This window comes from Cinclus cinclus, chromosome 16 (assembly GCF_963662255.1).
Source record: "Cinclus cinclus chromosome 16, bCinCin1.1, whole genome shotgun sequence".
In the NCBI taxonomy this organism is placed as follows: domain Eukaryota; kingdom Metazoa; phylum Chordata; class Aves; order Passeriformes; family Cinclidae; genus Cinclus; species Cinclus cinclus.
This window is the reverse complement of record NC_085061.1, coordinates 12,474,545-12,491,358: the sequence shown is the minus strand read 5'-3', so window position 1 is coordinate 12,491,358 and position 16,814 is coordinate 12,474,545. Positions and strand designations below refer to the sequence as shown.

The window sequence follows — 16,814 nt, the reverse complement described above, 5'->3', positions numbered from 1 at the left end:
GCCAGTGCTGGTGGCCTTGGCTGAGCTGTTGGGAATGGTGGGGAACCTTAGCACAGAGGGGGCATTGGAGCACCAGAGGGGTTCCTGGGGTGACAGCTCCTACAATTATGGCCCAGAGCGCACCCCATGCCCAGAGCCTGCTCCAGCTCAGCATCTCTGTCTCTCCCTGTGCTCCAGGTGTGATCTCTGCTGCTGCCTGATCCCCTGCCTGTTCGATGACTTCAAGGATGTGACACACACATGTCCCAACTGCAAGGCCTACATCTACACGTACAAGCGCATGTGCTAACGGCACCGGGAGCCACTGAACGCCACCGGCCCCGGCCCGCTGCGTCCGTCTCCGCGTGCATCACTCCTCGCTTCCCCACCGGTGGTGTGTATGTGTTATCCCCAGCTCCCTCCCTGCAGAGCTGCCACCACCTGCCCCCAGCTCTGCTCCTCACTGGGAATAGTTGGATTGGTGGCACTGGTGCCCAGGGGAGGTGGGTCCAGGCCCCAGACGTTATGTGGGCGTTGCTGTGCAGTGCACAGGGGTGGGGGGGGGGGGCATTATTCTGTGCCCCATTACACTCCAGGGTGTGAGTGAAGCGCCTCTCACTTGGAGGAAACCTGGGAAGAGCAGCAGCTGCTGGAGGTGCCCACACCAGTCCCACAGTGCAGGGGGTGCCTGGCTGCACGGATGTGCTGGGATGGGGAGCAGCCCGTGATGCCCTCAGGGGATGCAGCACTTTCGGGATGGGGCCTTTGCGGCACTTTCAGGAAAGGGACTCAATGACAAGGAGGCAGGGCAGTGCCACACACCAGGCTTCCGTGTGGTTCACGGCCTCCTCCAGCCCGGTGGCAAAGCCCCGAGGCAGAGCTGCCTCTGAGCACGGAGAGGAGCCCGGTAGCAGCACTGCACCCTCATCAGCACCTCCGTCCTGCCCGGTGGCCACTCCAGCTGCATGCACCTCCTCCCAGCCCCGCCACGGCTCCGGGGGCAGGGACAGCCCCGAGCAGCCCCCGCCCTCCGCAACCTGAGAGCCAAAACCGCACCCGGCATGTCCTGGCTGCCCGGCACGTAGAGTAGAGGAGTTTGTTACCAGGCCCTGCAGGGTCTGTAGGGCCCTCCTTGCATGTGCTGTAGGGGGTATTTTAGTTCACTCCTGTGGGGCACAAGGAAGGGGCAAGCAGGCACTGACAGCAGCTGCCAGCAGCACTCCCGCAGCACTTCTGCAGCAGGGGCAAGAGGACCTGGGAGCCAAGTTCAGCCTCTCGGGGCTGCTCTTCCCTCCCCTGCCCCTGCAGCTCCCGGATCCAAGTGCGGGAGTCTCTCAGTGCACAGGTCTGCAAACACAGCCCGGCCTGCACAGGGAGCTGCTGTTTGCTCAGGGGTGGAACTGTGGCACTGTGGTGTTTTTATGTAAATAAATAATAGACCCTGAACTCTTGTACATCTTTTCTTCTCGCTCAAAATTCACAGCAGATCTGCCTGCATGGGAGCTGAGGATGAGAGGAGGGTGGGGCCACAAAGCACAGGAGAAAGAGCAGCAGCTTCCCTACCTTACCAGGAAGCCCCTCAACACAGGAATGCACCAAACCCTGACAGCACCTGGCTGTGTCCTCTGAGCAGGGCAATGAGCCTCCCCACTTGGAAAGCCCAGGGGAAACAGCAGGGACAGTGGGGTGCTAGGGCAGGAGTTTCTCAGGGACTGCATGAGTCAGAAACAAGTGTAACCGTGTGGGACTGCATTCCCTTTCTCCATCTTAACCCCCTCCCCAATTTCCCCATTCTCACAATGATGTGCTTTAAGCTTTCCCCAGCTACAGCGTCGCAACTTTTTATTACAGTCAAGGCTTCAGGAAAAATAACCAACAACCAACCCTCAACCCCAAAGTTGCACAATACATATCTGTCACCTCCATACCCCACCATGGTCCTGCCCCCATCCCCAGGGAGCTCCCTCCAACAGGGGTCAGACTTGGTTCCTAGGACATTGCACCAAACAGGACACTCCTTTGAGCTAACAGCCCCATGGCACAGCTTCGGCTTCTCAGGGTAGGAAAGCAAGGGCTTGTTGGTTGGAAGGCTGATGACACATTCTGTGGATGCAACCCAGGGCAGGAAGCCCCCTCCAGACACTGCTTCAGGGATGGAGATGAAAAGCCAAGCATGTGAAGCCTTTGCCAGGACAGGACATCTTTAGCCTTAAAAGCTGCCCCAGCCTGGGCAGGGCAGTGCTGCAGTGGGGTCCTCACCCCCTGGCACCGACCAGTCCTGTGCACTAGTCAGCTGAAGACACTGTTACAGCAGTGTGCAAGGAGGCTTGGACAACCCCACAGGATTCCTGTTTATTTCCTTACTCCCACTCTGCAGCCAACTCACCACCAGCAAGGGAAAGGTCGGAAAACGGGCAGGGCACATCTCTCCCCTTGCCCCCAAGCAGAGCCACACTGTGCCCATCACAGGATGTACCAGGCTGCAGCTCCTGCTGCCACAGCCATGCAGGCTGCCAGCACCAGCTGCACCAGGGGCTGCCTGGCCAGGCCCATGGCAGCATGGAAGGGGCAGCCAGGGCTTGCCGTGCCTGCAGGACACAGAAAGCACCGTTAGCACTGCCAGTCCCGTGCCACATGCCCACAGCAGCCCTCTCACTGCCACCACCTACCCAGTTTGTCTGCATAGTAAGGACATTTGCGGATGTCTCCTTTTCCATCATGGACTGGGAAGCCTCCATCTTGGGCTTCTTCTGCCAGTGACCTGCCGATCTTGTCCAGCTCATCAAACACCTGCAAGTGGTCACAGTGAGCATAAGAAACAGGCAGAGCCAGGCAGCTCTCAGCCAGACCCCTGGACTCATCTGCCCTTGCAGGGCATCCACTGCAGAGCTGTGGTGACACCTGGTACACACTGCAGTTCCAGGAAGGCACAGCCCATCCCAAGAGCATTCAGTCAGAGCCAGGAGCAAGGCAGCATCACCCTGTTACTCACTTCCCAGCCTGCTGTAGGTGGGAGTGTGGGGCAACAGGCTCTCCCCTTCCTGTTGCAGACCCTTGGAGGATCCCAGCTCCTGCAGTGGTCAGGCAGCCCCTCTCATTGCCAAGGGATCCCATAAGGATCCTGACAAAGGAGCCAACCACAACCCACCATGTTTCTGGCCAGTTTAAATCACACTGACCTGCTACAAGCACAAGATTAAAACTTCCATCCAGTAGCTAAATCTGTGTTCATCCCCTGAGGGAAATGGCAGCTCAGTCAGGTCTGATGAGAGGCAAATGCTATGGGAGGAACAGGAGGCAACAAGTCACCCTGAGACAGGAGATGAATGGTCACCAGGGTGGTGCAGCACACTCTGCTCCCCTCACTGTTTCACAGCCACATAGCCTATGAGAATCTTGAAGTCATGGTAATTTTGCCTTAATCAAAGGCCTTGGTTGTGGTGTTAGAGCATGGGAGGAATTCCTGCCTGACACCAGCTCCAGAAACTACTGAAAGAGCCAGTTCAACTAGAATCCCAGTCCCTCAAGGAGGGGCTGTGGTGGTCTCAGCTCCAGACCACTGCCTAGGTGAGTGGTGTGACTGAATTAACTTGGGCCAGACCTAAAACCTGCAGCACCCATACATACAGGAGATCAAGGGATTTGTTTAGTACCTGCATGTTAAATCTGAAGGCTTTGTTTGCCTCTTCCACAATCCTTTCCTTGGTGTTCTTGTCCAAGTCCAGAGCATTCATTCTTGCTCTGTAAAGCTGTTTGAACTGCTGTGCATTGGAAATGTTGTCAAACACGTAGAATTGGATCCCTTCTTCAGTACTGGGCAACTTCAGGGCCCTCTGGGCTACCTTCTTCAGCACCTGGCCACCTGAGAGGTCCCCCATGTAGCGTGTGTAAGCATGAGCCACCAGCAGCTCTGGCTCGTGTTGTCCCACATGATGGATTCTGTCCACATATTGCTGAGTTGCCTCTGAACACTGGATCTTTTCTTTCCAGTCTTCCCCATAGAAATATTTGAGGTCTTTGGCCAAAGCTTCTCTCCGGTGAAGCTCTACGGGGAAATACAGAGGAGCAAAGACTGGGTTGTCCTTGTTGTGATCCATCTCCTCTTCCAGAGCAGAGTAGGTGAAGTAAAGGGCCACGGTGGCCAGCTATGGACAGAGCACAGCTCATGTGAGAAGCTGTTCACTAGATGGGCACTACTCATCCTATAACTACTCCTGCCTACATGGAATTGGGGTAAGCAAGAGGAAACCCCCAGCCTGAAGAGCCTCTACCAGGCAGGCACTGCTTGAAGGAGCAAAGGCTCTGCTTTCTCTACCACCACAACACCCCCAGAGCTGTGGGGCTCTGCCTTGGAGTCTGCATCAGCCACTGGGTGCATCAAAGAGATGGGGAGCAGAGTAACACTCACCTTGAAGAGCTCCTTCTTGATGCACCCCTTCAGGAAGTCCTTGACAAACTGAGTGTTCTCTGCACGGTCATGCGATTCCTTCGTCCCCTCCTTCAGCAGCTCTGAAAGATCCATGGGGCTGCAGGAAACATAAGAGCTCCTTTCACCCCACTGCCTCACACAGCAGTGAGCTTGTCCCTGCTGTGTTTGGAGGGATTCCCACTATCTACCACCCCAGTTTAGAGAATGCACAAGGTGGACCCTCGGGCTGCCCCGCAGGTTGAGCTGGCACCTGCTGAAGGAAGCAGCAGGGTGGCAGCAGCCCATGTGCCAAGCAGACTTGCCCAGGAGGGCTGGGGCTTACCAGGGGCTCTGGCCCAGGGTGCTGAAGCAACTGCCAAGGAGCCATTGATTCCTGCACCATGACTTTTGCTTGTCATCCATGCCAGCCCAACAACACTACACAAGGAAGCATTGAGCATATGGGGAGCAACTATTAGGGCAGGATAAAGGGCATAGGAGCCTTGGTGGTTTCTTCTGCTGGAGAAGGAAAAAGGCTCAGGTAGGTCCCCAGTTTTTCCAACTTGGATATCAACTGTTAGAGAAGAGATGAGAGCTGAATGGCAAAACCAGGCAAGAACACTCTTAAAAAGTTTATTTCTCCTAAATTACACTGATTTTTCAAGTTCCCACAAGGTGTATTGTTTTAAAAAAGACCCAAAACCTTAAAATCTATGATTTTAGGCTACAGGCACTGCATCTACCTGGACAAAGAATCACAGAATGAACTAAGTTGGAAAAGACCTTTGATATCATCAAGTCCAACCTATGATCTAACACCTCCTCATCAACCAAACCCTGGCACTGAGTGCCACGTCCAGTCTTCTTTTAAACACTTCCAGGGACGGTGACTCCACCACCTCCCTGGGCACACAACTCCAGTGCCCAATCACTCTTTCAGTGAAGAATCCTTTCCTGATGTCCAACCTAAGCTTCCCCTGGTGCACCTTAAGGCTGTGTCCTCTCATTCTGTCAGTGGTTGCCTGGGAGAAGAGAACAACCCCCACCTGACTACACCACTTTTCAGGAACAGTATCAACACACACACACTCACTCAAATCATGCCAAAGTGCACCTTACAGTTTTTATCACTAGATTGCTACAGCTAGCACTTTCATGTTAACTCTAAGAGAGACCTGGAAAACTCCAGACCCACTGAGTGTGCCAGCAGAGCCAGCAAACATTAACTTCTCATGAAGTTGAGTCTGTCAAGTCAAAGAAGTCGACCAGCCTAAGTGTTCTAGGAAGCATCCTAGTCACCCTTCCTATTCTCCAAGTCTGAAGTGCTGGCTATCAGAACATGAGTGTGAATTTGTTTTTTAAAGTAACCTCCTAGAAAATGTCCTTGCCTAGACCTGAGTATTCTGCAAAGGCAAGAGCTCACCAGAGCAGAGTTCATCTCTAGAGTCAGTTTTCAAAACAAGAAGCCTGCCCAGCAAGCCATGGAAAACTGGCTCCCCTTGGCCAGGAAGACACAAACACAGCTGTCAAATAGTCAAGTGTTTCTGAAATGTGACTTTCATAGTAGAGACAAAAAAAACCAACTATTTGTTGTCAGCCCTGCCAGATCACTCTTTCCCATCCCTTCCACCCTTACAGTACAGTTTGACTGAAGAGATTTCACAGCACATGTATTTCATTAATCACTTACTGGGGTCCCTGACTTCTTCCAGATGAGAAGGATCGCTCCTTTACCTGGAAAATCTCTTGCCTTGCCCAAGGCTGTGTCTGTGCCATTGTGTAGGACAGAACTCACCTGACGGCATCATCTTCTATCTCCTCATAGTGCAAGACATCTTCCTCTCCCTGCCCTGGGCTCTCCAGGGCTGATGGCATTGTGGTCACTGCTGAGGATCAGTCTGAAAAGCAAAATCGGAGAGGGGTTTTCAGGGGAAGATGCCTTAGCAAAGGGATGGGTGTGAAATGTTGAGCAGTCCAGCAAGGAGCTCCCTGAGCAGCTCTACCAGGCAGGGAAGTGAGAAGCAGCCTCTGGCTGTTTCCACATCACACCAGGCACTTCCCAGGATGCAGATTTGCCTGTTCAGTTCAGCTACGTCAGGCAAACCTCAGTACTGACACTCAGTTCACAAAACATGAGCTTCAGAGGAGACTTACAACACAGCAACCTGCTGTTTTCCCCTTCAGGATGGCTCCTGGCTGAAGATGAGACCTCTGTGTTGGGAATCTGCACTACACTTGTGAGCAGGTGGCTTTCCCCTGGTGCTAACAAATATTTTCTCCAAATGTCACACTCTAAGCAGAATAACTGGGAAGGGAAGCCCCTCCCCTTCACTCAGGAGGAAGAACAACATATATTTCCATACCAGTACAAAGCTTCCCTGGAAGAAAGCAGGGGTGAACTAGGCCAGCTGAGCTCTGAAGTCAGGCAGCTCACAGGGGAAACAAGAACATTCCCTGTGACAGAACAGAGGAAGAGGAACTTCCAAAGCAGAGGCAGATTTCACTGCTCTGCCTTTCCGGGACCACTCTCCAAGCGGAGTGAGCTGCAGACAGTTCTTGCTCCCACTCACATTCTCCTTTCCTACCTGGCAGAATTTACTTCAAACCCTAAATGGGTTCCCCCTTCTCATTTGCAAAAGAAAATAAAATCTCCTTGGATGTAACAGGATGCACAAGCTTTACCCAGGAGCAGGAACAAGACACCCCTGGATTACATTGTCTGAGCACAGAAATCCAGGCACCTCATCTATAAAATGGACCTGTAATCAGCTTTCTGCAGAGTAACACCACCACCTTTCAGGCAGCCTTGGGAGAGGAGCAAGGAGCTAAGCTGATGCAGGCTCTTCAGAAAGCACTCACAAAAAGAACTATCCTCATGCTCTCTCACTTCAGTTCAGCCCCCCTTGCTGGGCTGCATCCATGGATTTAATGCTCAGCCCAAGGCTGGGGACTGGGAAAACCAACAAGCAGCTGCCTCAAGCTGGTCAACATAGGGCCAGCACTGGCACAGCAGCTCACACCAGCACACTGGTTAGAAATCAACTGCTTGCTAGTTCCTCACCCCAGAGTTTCTAAGCCCTGTTTCACAGCCACCCTCAGTGCTCTCCACTCTCCAACCAGGAGCCAGGGCTGAGGCCCATACTGAAGTGCATCACAAGGCTCCCCCCAGCTCAGCTCCCCCCAGCACCTTCCCCAGTGAAGGTTTTCCCTGTGATCACACAGCCTTTTATGTTCCCTGGGATAGAGCCTTCCACAGGGGAAGACTGATCAAATGCATTATTTTGTGATCCCCACTGTGGGGAAGGGAAACCCAAGCACAAAGGCAAATGAGGCACCTAAGCTCAGGCAGGAGCCTGTCATGGGCACAGGAGGAACAGCACACTCACCACCTGCCAATGCACATCACCAGCTCTGTGCCACCCTGACTGCCTGCTCTGCTCATGGCAGCCCAGGACCTTCTCAGGTCCTAGACAAACTAGTTCCAATTTACCTTATACTTCCAGAAAACCAGAGTCCTGGAGGTGAGGCGTGCCGTCTCCACATGCCTGTGACAACCACTGGCAGAAAGCAGCAGATGAGAGCAGAGCTACAAAGCGCTTGAACCACTCTCCCTTGGGAGAGTCCTGAGGGCTGACATCAAATCCAGTCCAAAGGAACATATCGGGTCAGGCCTCAAAAATTAGTGGTTAACAGCAGCAGTGGCTCAAGGTTCCCAATGGCCAAACAAAGATGGCCCTGAGATCATCACATCTGCTACTCATGGGAACCTCCACACCCACACCCTGAGCCCGCTCCTGTTCACATAGGAACCTGGTTCTCCGTGTCACACAGGGAACAGTGGGGTCTCAGAAGTCTTCACCCAACCTTGTTACCACTGTTGTAGAAGCACAACTAATGGGAATGTCCCAGGAGAATAGTGTGCTGTCAGGAGAGGGGTTACCACCCAAAAAGTCACTGAAGGTCTTTGGTGCATTCTCAGACTGGTATTTCCCCTGGAATGTTTTGCAGGGCTCAGCCTGACAAGTTCTTCTCTGTGGCAGTGGGCAGGGCAGTGCTAACACCAGTCCCTGCAGCCTCAGGTAAGGGCAGAACTCCTGCAGAAAAATGTGGAAGCTGAGATTTTTCCCGATATAGTCTCTAGCACAGACACCTCCCCAGCAAGACAAGTCAGCACAAACCAACCCCATCCTTCCCTGTGCTGGATTATTGCAAAACTGTGAGGAAAGGCAGTCAGAGCCATTGTATCTCATACCACCAGACACCACTGCTTTTAGTCAAAAACTGGCAACTTCAAGCCCCAGTTTGTGGTCACAGCCCTAATTTTTCTGCTCCTCTGAAACGGGGCACGTCCTACATGCCAAGGAGGAGGCTCAGGCAGTGCCACCTCCTCTGCAGAGGCTGGAACATCATTTCATTTGCTGCAGGGAGCTCTGCTCATCCAGGACCTGGCTAATGTTCAGGGTACCTCCCAATGCCCAGACAGAGCCTGCCTAGGAGCAATCCAACAGCTACAATTTGGGATAGCAGGGCTGGAAAGAGGGAGGGGGTTTGGTACAGGACAGGACACCTCAGCATTCCAAACACTTCTTTCCCATTGAGTGTTCAAACCTTGATGAAAAACATCTACCTCATCTGGATATGTACAGTTTGTCCCTACACACATCTCCTCACCAAGATATGCAGCTGTTCTTCTCAGGGTAGGAAGATATTTAATCCAAATAATCCCAAGCCTTTGGAAGGAAGAAGACACCACTGCTGCAGGGAAGGACTGGAAGCCCTAGATTTGCTTGGGCATTGTGGGAGAAGTTCAGCAACTCACAAACACCCAAGCAGTACAGCGTTCATATCTGCTGTTTAACTTTCATGCAACTTCAAGGCATTTCCCCACACACAGAGCTCAGAGTGTGGCTGGGCTACCATCACTGCAGCGGAAACAAACCTCAGAAGCCCAGGCCTAGAGACTTGAAGAATCATCCCAGAGGTTACCTGGCAATCCCAACAGGAGTCTCATCTCCATCTCCTTCTGGGGAGAGATTTGGAACTGGCTACTGCTGGAAATGGAGACTCATAGACCACAGTACCTTATCCCAGGTAGGTTGAAGATTTCACCTGGATACAGCCTAAACTGAGGCAGTAATTCAAGTCCCAGACACTTCTAGCAGTGCACACACAAACACTTCTGTCTTCTAGAGCTGCAGCCCAGCACTTCAACAAACTGACCAAAGGAAGCTCCTGGTGACCTCAAAGACCTTGTTCAGTTCTGCCCTTTGGTGGTGGCCCTTGTGTCAGGCAGTCCATCAGGAAATTGTTTTCTCACCCTGGCTGTGAGAACAGTCAAGGGGCAAGTCAGGGTTGGATCGGGGCTGAGAAAGAACACATTGAGGCAGACACACACAATTACACCAAACAGCCTTTGTTCAGCAGAGAGCCAGTGCTTGCCCTGGCAGTCACCTCGGCTGTCAGCTGTGTGCAGAACGCGCCAAGCAGGGCCACTGATGGGCACTTAGGGATTGTATGTGCAATGCAGTGCTGTGTGTAGGTGCCGAGGCTTGAACAGGACAATTGCCAACAATGGAAAAGAGGAACAGCGAGAAGCTTTCATTCTCCAAGTGCTTCTCTGAGCTCTGCGGGGCCAAATAAAGCCAAGTGGCCCCGTGGCCACCGGGAGCACGCAGCTCAGGGCTCCGATCCCCGAAGCCCCAGGCGTCGCTCACGAGCAGCGGTGCAAAGTCACTGCGGAACTCAGGCCCCAGTGTTGGCACACGCTGCCGGCTCCCGGGCAGGCGCTCGCTCGTGGGGACACACGGCAGGAGCAGGGAGGGCTGAGAACAGCCAGGCAGCCGGGCAGGCGGCGCCCGGCCCCGCACGGGCACACGGCCCCTGGGCGGGCGTTGCGGGCCCGGGCGGCCCGGCCCGCGCCGGAGCGATCATGTCGGCCGCGACAGCCCCGGGCCCCGGCGAGCAGCGGCGCGGAAACACGGCTCTGAAGCGGCCCGGGAAGGCTTCCCGGCCCAGCCGCCGCCGGGAGCTAGCAGAGCCCCGCAGTGTGAGCAACAAGAGAGGGGGAAGGCCCACGGGCCCCGGCCCTGCCGCGTTGCCATGGGGACGCGCCGCGCACTCACCGCTGCCGCCACCACCCTCGGCCCCGCCGTGAAACAAAGGCCCCGCGCGGGCGGCCCGGCTTTATTGCCGAGGGGTCACGGCGCAACCAATCAGGAACCGCGCACGGCACGCGCCGGCGATTGGCGAAGGCGGCCGAGACATCGCGCGAGGGGGCCCCCTCTGGAGGCGGTCGGCGCGCGACGCCGCGCACGCGCAGCAGCGCCGATAGGGGTGGAGCCGACGACGCCTCCTGATCACCCGGCGGGCCCCGCCCCCCGGAGGGCGGCCGGAGAACAAAGCTGCGCATGCGCAAAACGACACCCTTCCCCCCCCCCCCCCCGGCGACCGGAAAGGGCGGCCGAGAAGGAAACATGGCGGCAGCGGTGCGGTATCAGCGGCTTTATTGGCGGCTGCAGCTCCATAACCCCGGCAGGGCCGCGGGAACATAGGGATAATCAGCGCAGGGGGCCGAGGGCACCAGGCCTTGCGCTTTCTTTGGCCTGCGGCTCCTGCCCGTCGGCTAAGGGAGGAAGCTTAGCAACTCTGAACACAGATCAGGAGCTTTTGTTGACTGAGTGCTGCAGGCTTTAAGATGGTCCGAGTGCTCTATTAATTATCCACATGTGGGGACAGAGTCATTTACCTTCTTCTGAAATACACGAAGCACATTCCAGCCTTTTCCAATCACCTCCTTTCTCTTCCAGGAGCTTTCCCTCCGAACACCACCAACTGCCCCAGATGTGTCCACGCTCCTCTCCAGACCTCCAGCGCTTCGCATTGACTCTCCCCTGTTTGCACATCTCTCCTCTAGGACTCGTTCTTCCAAAAGAAAGTCCTTTCCGCTCCGTGAGCAGGGCAGTCAATGGAGAGAACAGAGGCACCGGGACATGGGGAGCAGAGCCTAGGGCAGCCGCGCCCTGTGGACGCGCCGGTGCCGCAGGAGAGCGGAGCTGACGGCGAAGCCCCTCCCGCAGTCGGCACAGGCGTAAGGCCGCTCGCCGGTGTGGGTGCGGCGGTGCTGGGTGAGGTGTGCGCTCTGCCTGAAGCTGTCCCCGCAGTCGGTACAGGCGTACGGCCGCTCCCCGCTGTGCATCCGCCAGTGCCGCAGCAGGGCCGACCTCCACAGGAAGCTCTTGCCGCACTCCGTGCACTCGAAGGGGCGCTCCGCGGTGTGGAAGCGGCGGTGCTGCATGAGGTGGGAGCTCACCGTGAAGCTCTTCCCGCACTCGGAGCACCCGTAAGGGCGCTCGCCCGCGTGGAACCGGTGGTGCTGGATGAGGGCCGAACTCACGGTGAAGCTCTTCCCGCAGTCGGAGCATTTGTACGGCTTCTCCCCGGTGTGCACCCGCTGGTGCTTCATGAGCTCGGAGCTCTGGCTGAAGCTCTTCCCGCACTCGATGCAGCCGTAGGGCTTCTCCCCGGTGTGGACGCGCCGGTGCCGAGCCAGAGCCGAGCTCACGCTGAAGCTGCTCCCGCAGCTGCTGCACGTGTAGGGCCTCTCCCCGGTGTGCACTCGCCGGTGCTGCACCAGCTGGGAGTTCCCGGAGAAGCTCTTGCCGCACTCGGCACACCTGAAGGGCTTCTCCCCGGTGTGGGTCACCTGGTGCCGCAGCAGCTTTGAGCTCACGCTGAAGCTTTTCCCGCACTCGGAGCACTCGTAGGGCCTCTCTCCCGTGTGGATCCTCTGGTGCTGGATGACGTGGGACCGCTGCCGGAAACGCTTCCCACACTCGGTGCAGGAGAAGGGTTTCTCTCCAGTGTGGATTCTCCGATGCTGGATGAGGTTGGAATGTACACGGAAGCTCTTCCCACAGTCCCCACATATCATCAGTCTCCCCACAGAGGAATTTCTCTGCTGGGTAACATCTGGCAGCTTCCTGAAACTTTCCCCATGCAGCATCAGTCGGTTTTGCCTCTTCTCCAGAGTTCTCTGAACCCTTTCTGACCTCTGTGGGATGACTAGGTCCTGTGCAGGGCTCTGGCAACTGTTCTTCTTGGAGAGTCCTGAGAGTAAAACCTCAGGCTCTGGTGGCCCAGGGATGCCTTGGTGGGGATTATTCTCTTTTTTGCTCACAATCCCATCTTCAGCTGCAATAAAATGAGAGTCCAGATAGAAGCCACAGACAGGAAACTTTAGACAGGGGAAATCAAAAGGGATCAAATTCTAAAGATTCACCAGATTGACTTATAGAAAGTTCTGGTATTTCCCTTCAAACTACACAGTGGATTTCTCAGTATGTTCACAGTAACAAACCCTGGGAACAGCCCTGTGTGGTCTTGACAGAATTTGAATCCACTGAAATTATTGGCATATTAGAGGTAAAAGTTTAGTGCTTGAACAGGAAAGATGGCTGCTCTTCTAGGATATCTGAAAAGTTATTAGAAGCTGAATTGAAAGTCATGGAAGTACCACAAAGAGCTGTTCTACTCAGCAGAACAAATGCAACATCCCTGATGTGCTGCTGGTGCTGTAGAGAGGCACTCTCAAAGGAGGCACTAAGGGATGAAATCAGACACCTCAAACATGACTTCTGCCAGTCTTAGAGGCAGAAGAAAGGCAATTTTATGCTTCTGTGGATGCATGGGAGAGCATGCAGAACTGGGATGAGGAAGTGTTGTCTTGGAGCAGGAGAGGCACTGCAGAACTAAGAAAGGAAGGAGAGTCCAGAATTACAGCCCAGATGATAAAAGTACACATCTGATCTTCCTCTTTCTGGGCAGTGTAAGAAAACATCACAAAGTGAACTCCTGCCTTTTACAGTAGTTTAGTGTGACATTGACACTTCATATAGTTTTCCCTAAAATTGTTCCATGAAAGCAACAGAAACTGGAACTTTGATAGCCATGTGTCTGCAGCTACTCCATCCAGGTGGGATCTGGAGGAAAAGAGAAGAGGGAGAGGGACATCCAAAGACAGGATAAGAACATTTCTGGCAGCCCAGCATGAAGCCCTTGCTTTGTGGGTCAGACTTACTGAGCAAACAGTGGAGCTTGAGAAGTTGCTCTGCTGCTGTTGTTTGTAAAGGGTTTGATTAAAATCATGATGACAGGACCTCATTGGAAGTGTTTCAAGTGAAAGAATAAGTTCACAATGCTCAGGAACTCATACTGGAATTATAAGGCTGAACTGGCAAAAAATTAATAAGCAAACAAGAAAGGAAGAGCGTGGTTCTTCTTCAGCCCATGCCAATTTGGGTTGATCTCAAGGCTCTGATATGCCCAAGACTGCCAGTGCTAAGATCTGAGTCAAGCTCCAGGTAAGCAGAGTAAGTGCAGACATTGGAAAATATTCCAAGTATCACCTTAAATGTACCCTTGGATTTCTTTCTCAAGAGAATCCACTTGGAGTTCTTCAGAGATGTCACCAATTTTAGCAAAAGGAAGATCTGGAGTCCAAAGGCACTCTCAAAGACATTCATCCTTTGCCAAATTGATAAGGAAACTCAGCTGCTGTGGAATGAACCACCCTCATGAGGTGGGAAGGAAGGGAAAGGGGAGGTGCTTATGATTCTGTTATTCAGACACAAAGGCTGACTGTAAACTGTGTCAGCCTTACGATACTGATCAACCAGGTGACAGGGGAATGACAGAGAACATTCACTGCAGGTAAACAAAGAAGTGCAGAGGGGAACAGCCTCTATATCAGGAGCTGGTATAGAGGACTCCTCTATGGATGGGTCTAGGATGTTCTTGATATCATTCTGGAATAGTCCCTTGGAGCAGATGGATGAAAACTGCAGCTCCCAGGCAGACAAAACAGCTCATTAAATGTTAATGATTGTCAGGGAAAAACAGAGAATAAAGGGAATGTAATTGTGCCCTTGCAGCTCAAACAGTACAGCTTGACTGTGTGCAAGGGCAGGGATGAATCCTCCATTTCAGAGAAATTCCAGTAGAGCTGAGGGAGATACAGAGCATGACATGAATAATAAAAAGCACAGAACAGCTCTTGCATTGGAGATAAAGTGTACAGCTGACAGGGGTATTGCAGAGGACTATGAAACCACAAGTAGCCTGTAGGGTGGGTACGGATCCCTCCTGCACCATCTGCTCTGAATTAAGAACTGATAGGAAGTGAGCTATTAGAAGGCGCCTTCAAAGCAAACTAAAGAAGGCAGCAACTCACAGAGCAGCTGAATATGCCGTGGAACTACTGGCTGCAAGCTGTCACAGATGCTAAAACATGCACAACTTCAGACAGCAAGAAAATACTGAGAGAGCTGTGGTGTGAGATACTGAGACATTGACAGTCTTTCTGAGACACTGAAATCTCAGTTGTTTCTGAGGTCACAAAGTGCCAAGGCCTGGGAAAACATCCAGGAACACACCACTGCCTGTCTGCCTTCTCTGGGACCCAGCTCTGGCTGCTGCTAGGGACCACTGGGAGGACTGTGGTTCATCCTGGTATCACCAATCCTATGCATTCTGGTAGGATCTGGGAATCCCGGAGCAGTTTTTCTCACTGACAAGTTCACAGATGTGCTGGGCTAATGGTAAGACTCCAGGATTTTAGTGAGCTTTTCCCAGCCTTAATGACTGTATGATTGTACCATGCCCTTACCTGCACAACTGCTGCTCATCAGTGTCTCGGATTTCTCCCGGTGGGAGAACCACAGCTCCTCCTTCTGATCCATGTGGGAGATCATTTCCAGCTCCTTTCAGGGGTCCTACTCCGCGGGGGGGGGCGGGTCAGACGAGCCGGGATTTACCCGACCGAGCAGGGGGTGGCTCTGGGGGGGGGTGCACCAGGCAGGAGCTGTGGAGCTCTGGGGGCCGGGAGGGAATGCGGGCTCGCCCAGGTGATGGGGGCGACCGCAGCGGGGCCTGCCGGGGGTCCCGGTCCCGGCCCCTCACCGCTCTCGGCTCCGCCCGTGTCCCCGTCCCGGTCCCTCACCGCTCCCGGTCCCTCACCGCTCTCGGCTCCGCGGCCGCTGAGGCGCGGTCACGTGAAGCCGGTTGTGGTCGATGGCGGCGCCGCAGGCGGTGAGGGCGGCCCGGGACGGCGGCGGCGGGGCTGAGGCGATGGCGGTCTCGGCCCCCGTGAGGGCTCGGTGCCCGTCACCCGCTTCCCGCTCCGTCCCGAGCCTTTCCCCGCTGTGCTGGGCGAGCCGCCACGCCCGCCGGGGGAGTTTCCATAAGAGACCTTAGCGGGGCTTCGGGCGGGAAGGGAACGCCCGCCCCGGGGCAGCACGGAGCCTTCGCTGCAGAGGCTCAGGGGACAAGACGTGATGGCAGCCAGCGCTTTCTGAGGGAAGAATATTTCCAGAGCACACCGGAGCAGATTTCTGGAGATTTTTATCTGGGTTCCATGTCCTTCCAGAACATGGGTGTTCAGCCTGGGCCCTGTCAGGGGCTGGAGCCACACAGGTCTCTAAAGTGTTGTGAAGGGAGCAGTGGGATTGGGCTGATCTTGGACATGAATCTTAATTCTTAGCAATCACACATAGTTTGGGTTGGATGGGATGTTAAACCCCGTCCCATTCGACCCCCTGCCATGGGCAGGGACACCTTCCGCTGTTCCAGGTTGCTCCAAGCCCCATCCAACCCGGCCTTGAACATTTGCAAGGATTTGGAGTCCAGATGTTCCCTGGGTAATCACAGGGATGACTCTGCCAAAGGCTGCATCCCTCTCCCAGGCACTTAGTGTTTCATTAGACGTCTGCCATAAAATGCTTCCAGAAGAAATTTTATGCTGGAATGATGTGGAAAGCAAACCAGTGCATTTGAAACACGCTTTCCAAACAGGTCCAAGTCCCCTTGAAGAACTGCAGGAAGGATTGCTCTTGGATTTATCCCTTCCGTATCTAAACGCTGACACTGTAAGTGTGGATCTGTTGGCCCAGTACAAGGGAAAGGCACTGCAGTCACCACTCTGGCCTTTACAGCATTCTCGTATTTTTTTAGTTCGACTGGGCCCTCCAAGGATATTGACCACAGTGAAGGATTGCAGCCACTCATTGCAGCCATTAAACAGGGTGACTGTACGCACAAAGCTGTGCCTGTCTGAGAAAACATCTTTTCTCAAATGCAGAATTATTTCATAAGGCATCTGCAGCATAGCCTTTCAGAATAAACCTATTTAGGCTGGATTACTTTTAGGCGAGAAATATGACAATACATGAACAATAGTTCATGGAGTATCCCAAATCAATCCCGCTGCTCATTTGATTGTCACATCAAATTTTGAAGTTCACATGGTGCTCACATAAGACAGAAACTTTGTGCAATTACAATAACATTTCTTTAATTGAAAAAAACCCAACAAATACTTTAGTTGATTTTTTTTGGGCAGCATTGAAAGTGTTAAAAGCAACAGAAGTATAAA

The 16,814-nt window shown here is 53.8% G+C and overlaps 3 protein-coding genes across 7 annotated transcripts in view; 1 reads left to right on the top strand and 2 right to left on the bottom strand.

Annotated features, from left to right (window-relative positions):
• Positions 1-1,425, top strand: part of CDIP1 (cell death inducing p53 target 1) — a 32,295-nt gene extending 30,870 nt beyond the window's left edge. For all 4 annotated transcript variants that reach the window (XM_062503980.1, XM_062503981.1, XM_062503982.1 and 1 more), the window contains exon 6: positions 178-1,425. In XM_062503980.1, the coding sequence (XP_062359964.1) occupies positions 178-289 (112 nt within the window). In that variant the 3' untranslated portion in view covers positions 290-1,425. The remainder of the gene's footprint in view (positions 1-177) is intronic.
• A 379-nt stretch (positions 1,426-1,804) lies between these two features.
• HMOX2 (heme oxygenase 2) lies at positions 1,805-10,654 on the bottom strand. Of its 2 annotated transcripts, none has more exons than XM_062503412.1 (6): positions 10,510-10,654; positions 6,183-6,285; positions 4,388-4,505; positions 3,633-4,124; positions 2,649-2,769; positions 1,805-2,567 (listed from the first exon to the last, which is right to left on the bottom strand). In XM_062503412.1, exons 2-6 carry the CDS (start codon positions 6,260-6,262, stop codon positions 2,443-2,445), a joined length of 936 nt encoding a protein of 311 aa, XP_062359396.1. In that variant the 5' UTR covers positions 6,263-6,285; positions 10,510-10,654; the 3' UTR covers positions 1,805-2,442. The 2 variants fall into 2 exon arrangements, with proteins under 2 accessions (XP_062359396.1, XP_062359397.1); XM_062503413.1 differs by lacking the exon at positions 10,510-10,654 and adding an exon at positions 9,374-9,393.
• A 736-nt stretch (positions 10,655-11,390) lies between these two features.
• Positions 11,391-12,396, bottom strand: LOC134050346 (zinc finger protein 135-like). The gene has a single exon (XM_062503354.1). The coding sequence runs from the start codon at positions 12,387-12,389 to the stop codon at positions 11,391-11,393; it is 999 nt and encodes a 332-aa protein (XP_062359338.1). The 5' UTR covers positions 12,390-12,396.
• Between the last annotated feature and the right edge of the window lie 4,418 nt (positions 12,397-16,814).

Bases quoted from the DNA above. Each gene is read 5' to 3' on its own strand.
- HMOX2 (XM_062503412.1), bottom strand. From the start codon at position 6,262: ATGCCATCAGCCCTGGAGAGCCCAGGGCAGGGAGAGGAAGATGTCTTG. The intron at 2,770-3,632 runs GTACTAAACAAA...GACCACTTGCAG, and splicing joins CCTTCAGATTTAACATGCAG to GTGTTTGATGAGCTGGACAA. The intron at 2,568-2,648 runs GTAGGTGGTGGC...TGTGTCCTGCAG, and splicing joins TTACTATGCAGACAAACTGG to GCACGGCAAGCCCTGGCTGC.
- LOC134050346 (XM_062503354.1), bottom strand. From the start codon at position 12,389: ATGCTGCATGGGGAAAGTTTCAGGAAGCTGCCAGATGTTACCCAGCAG.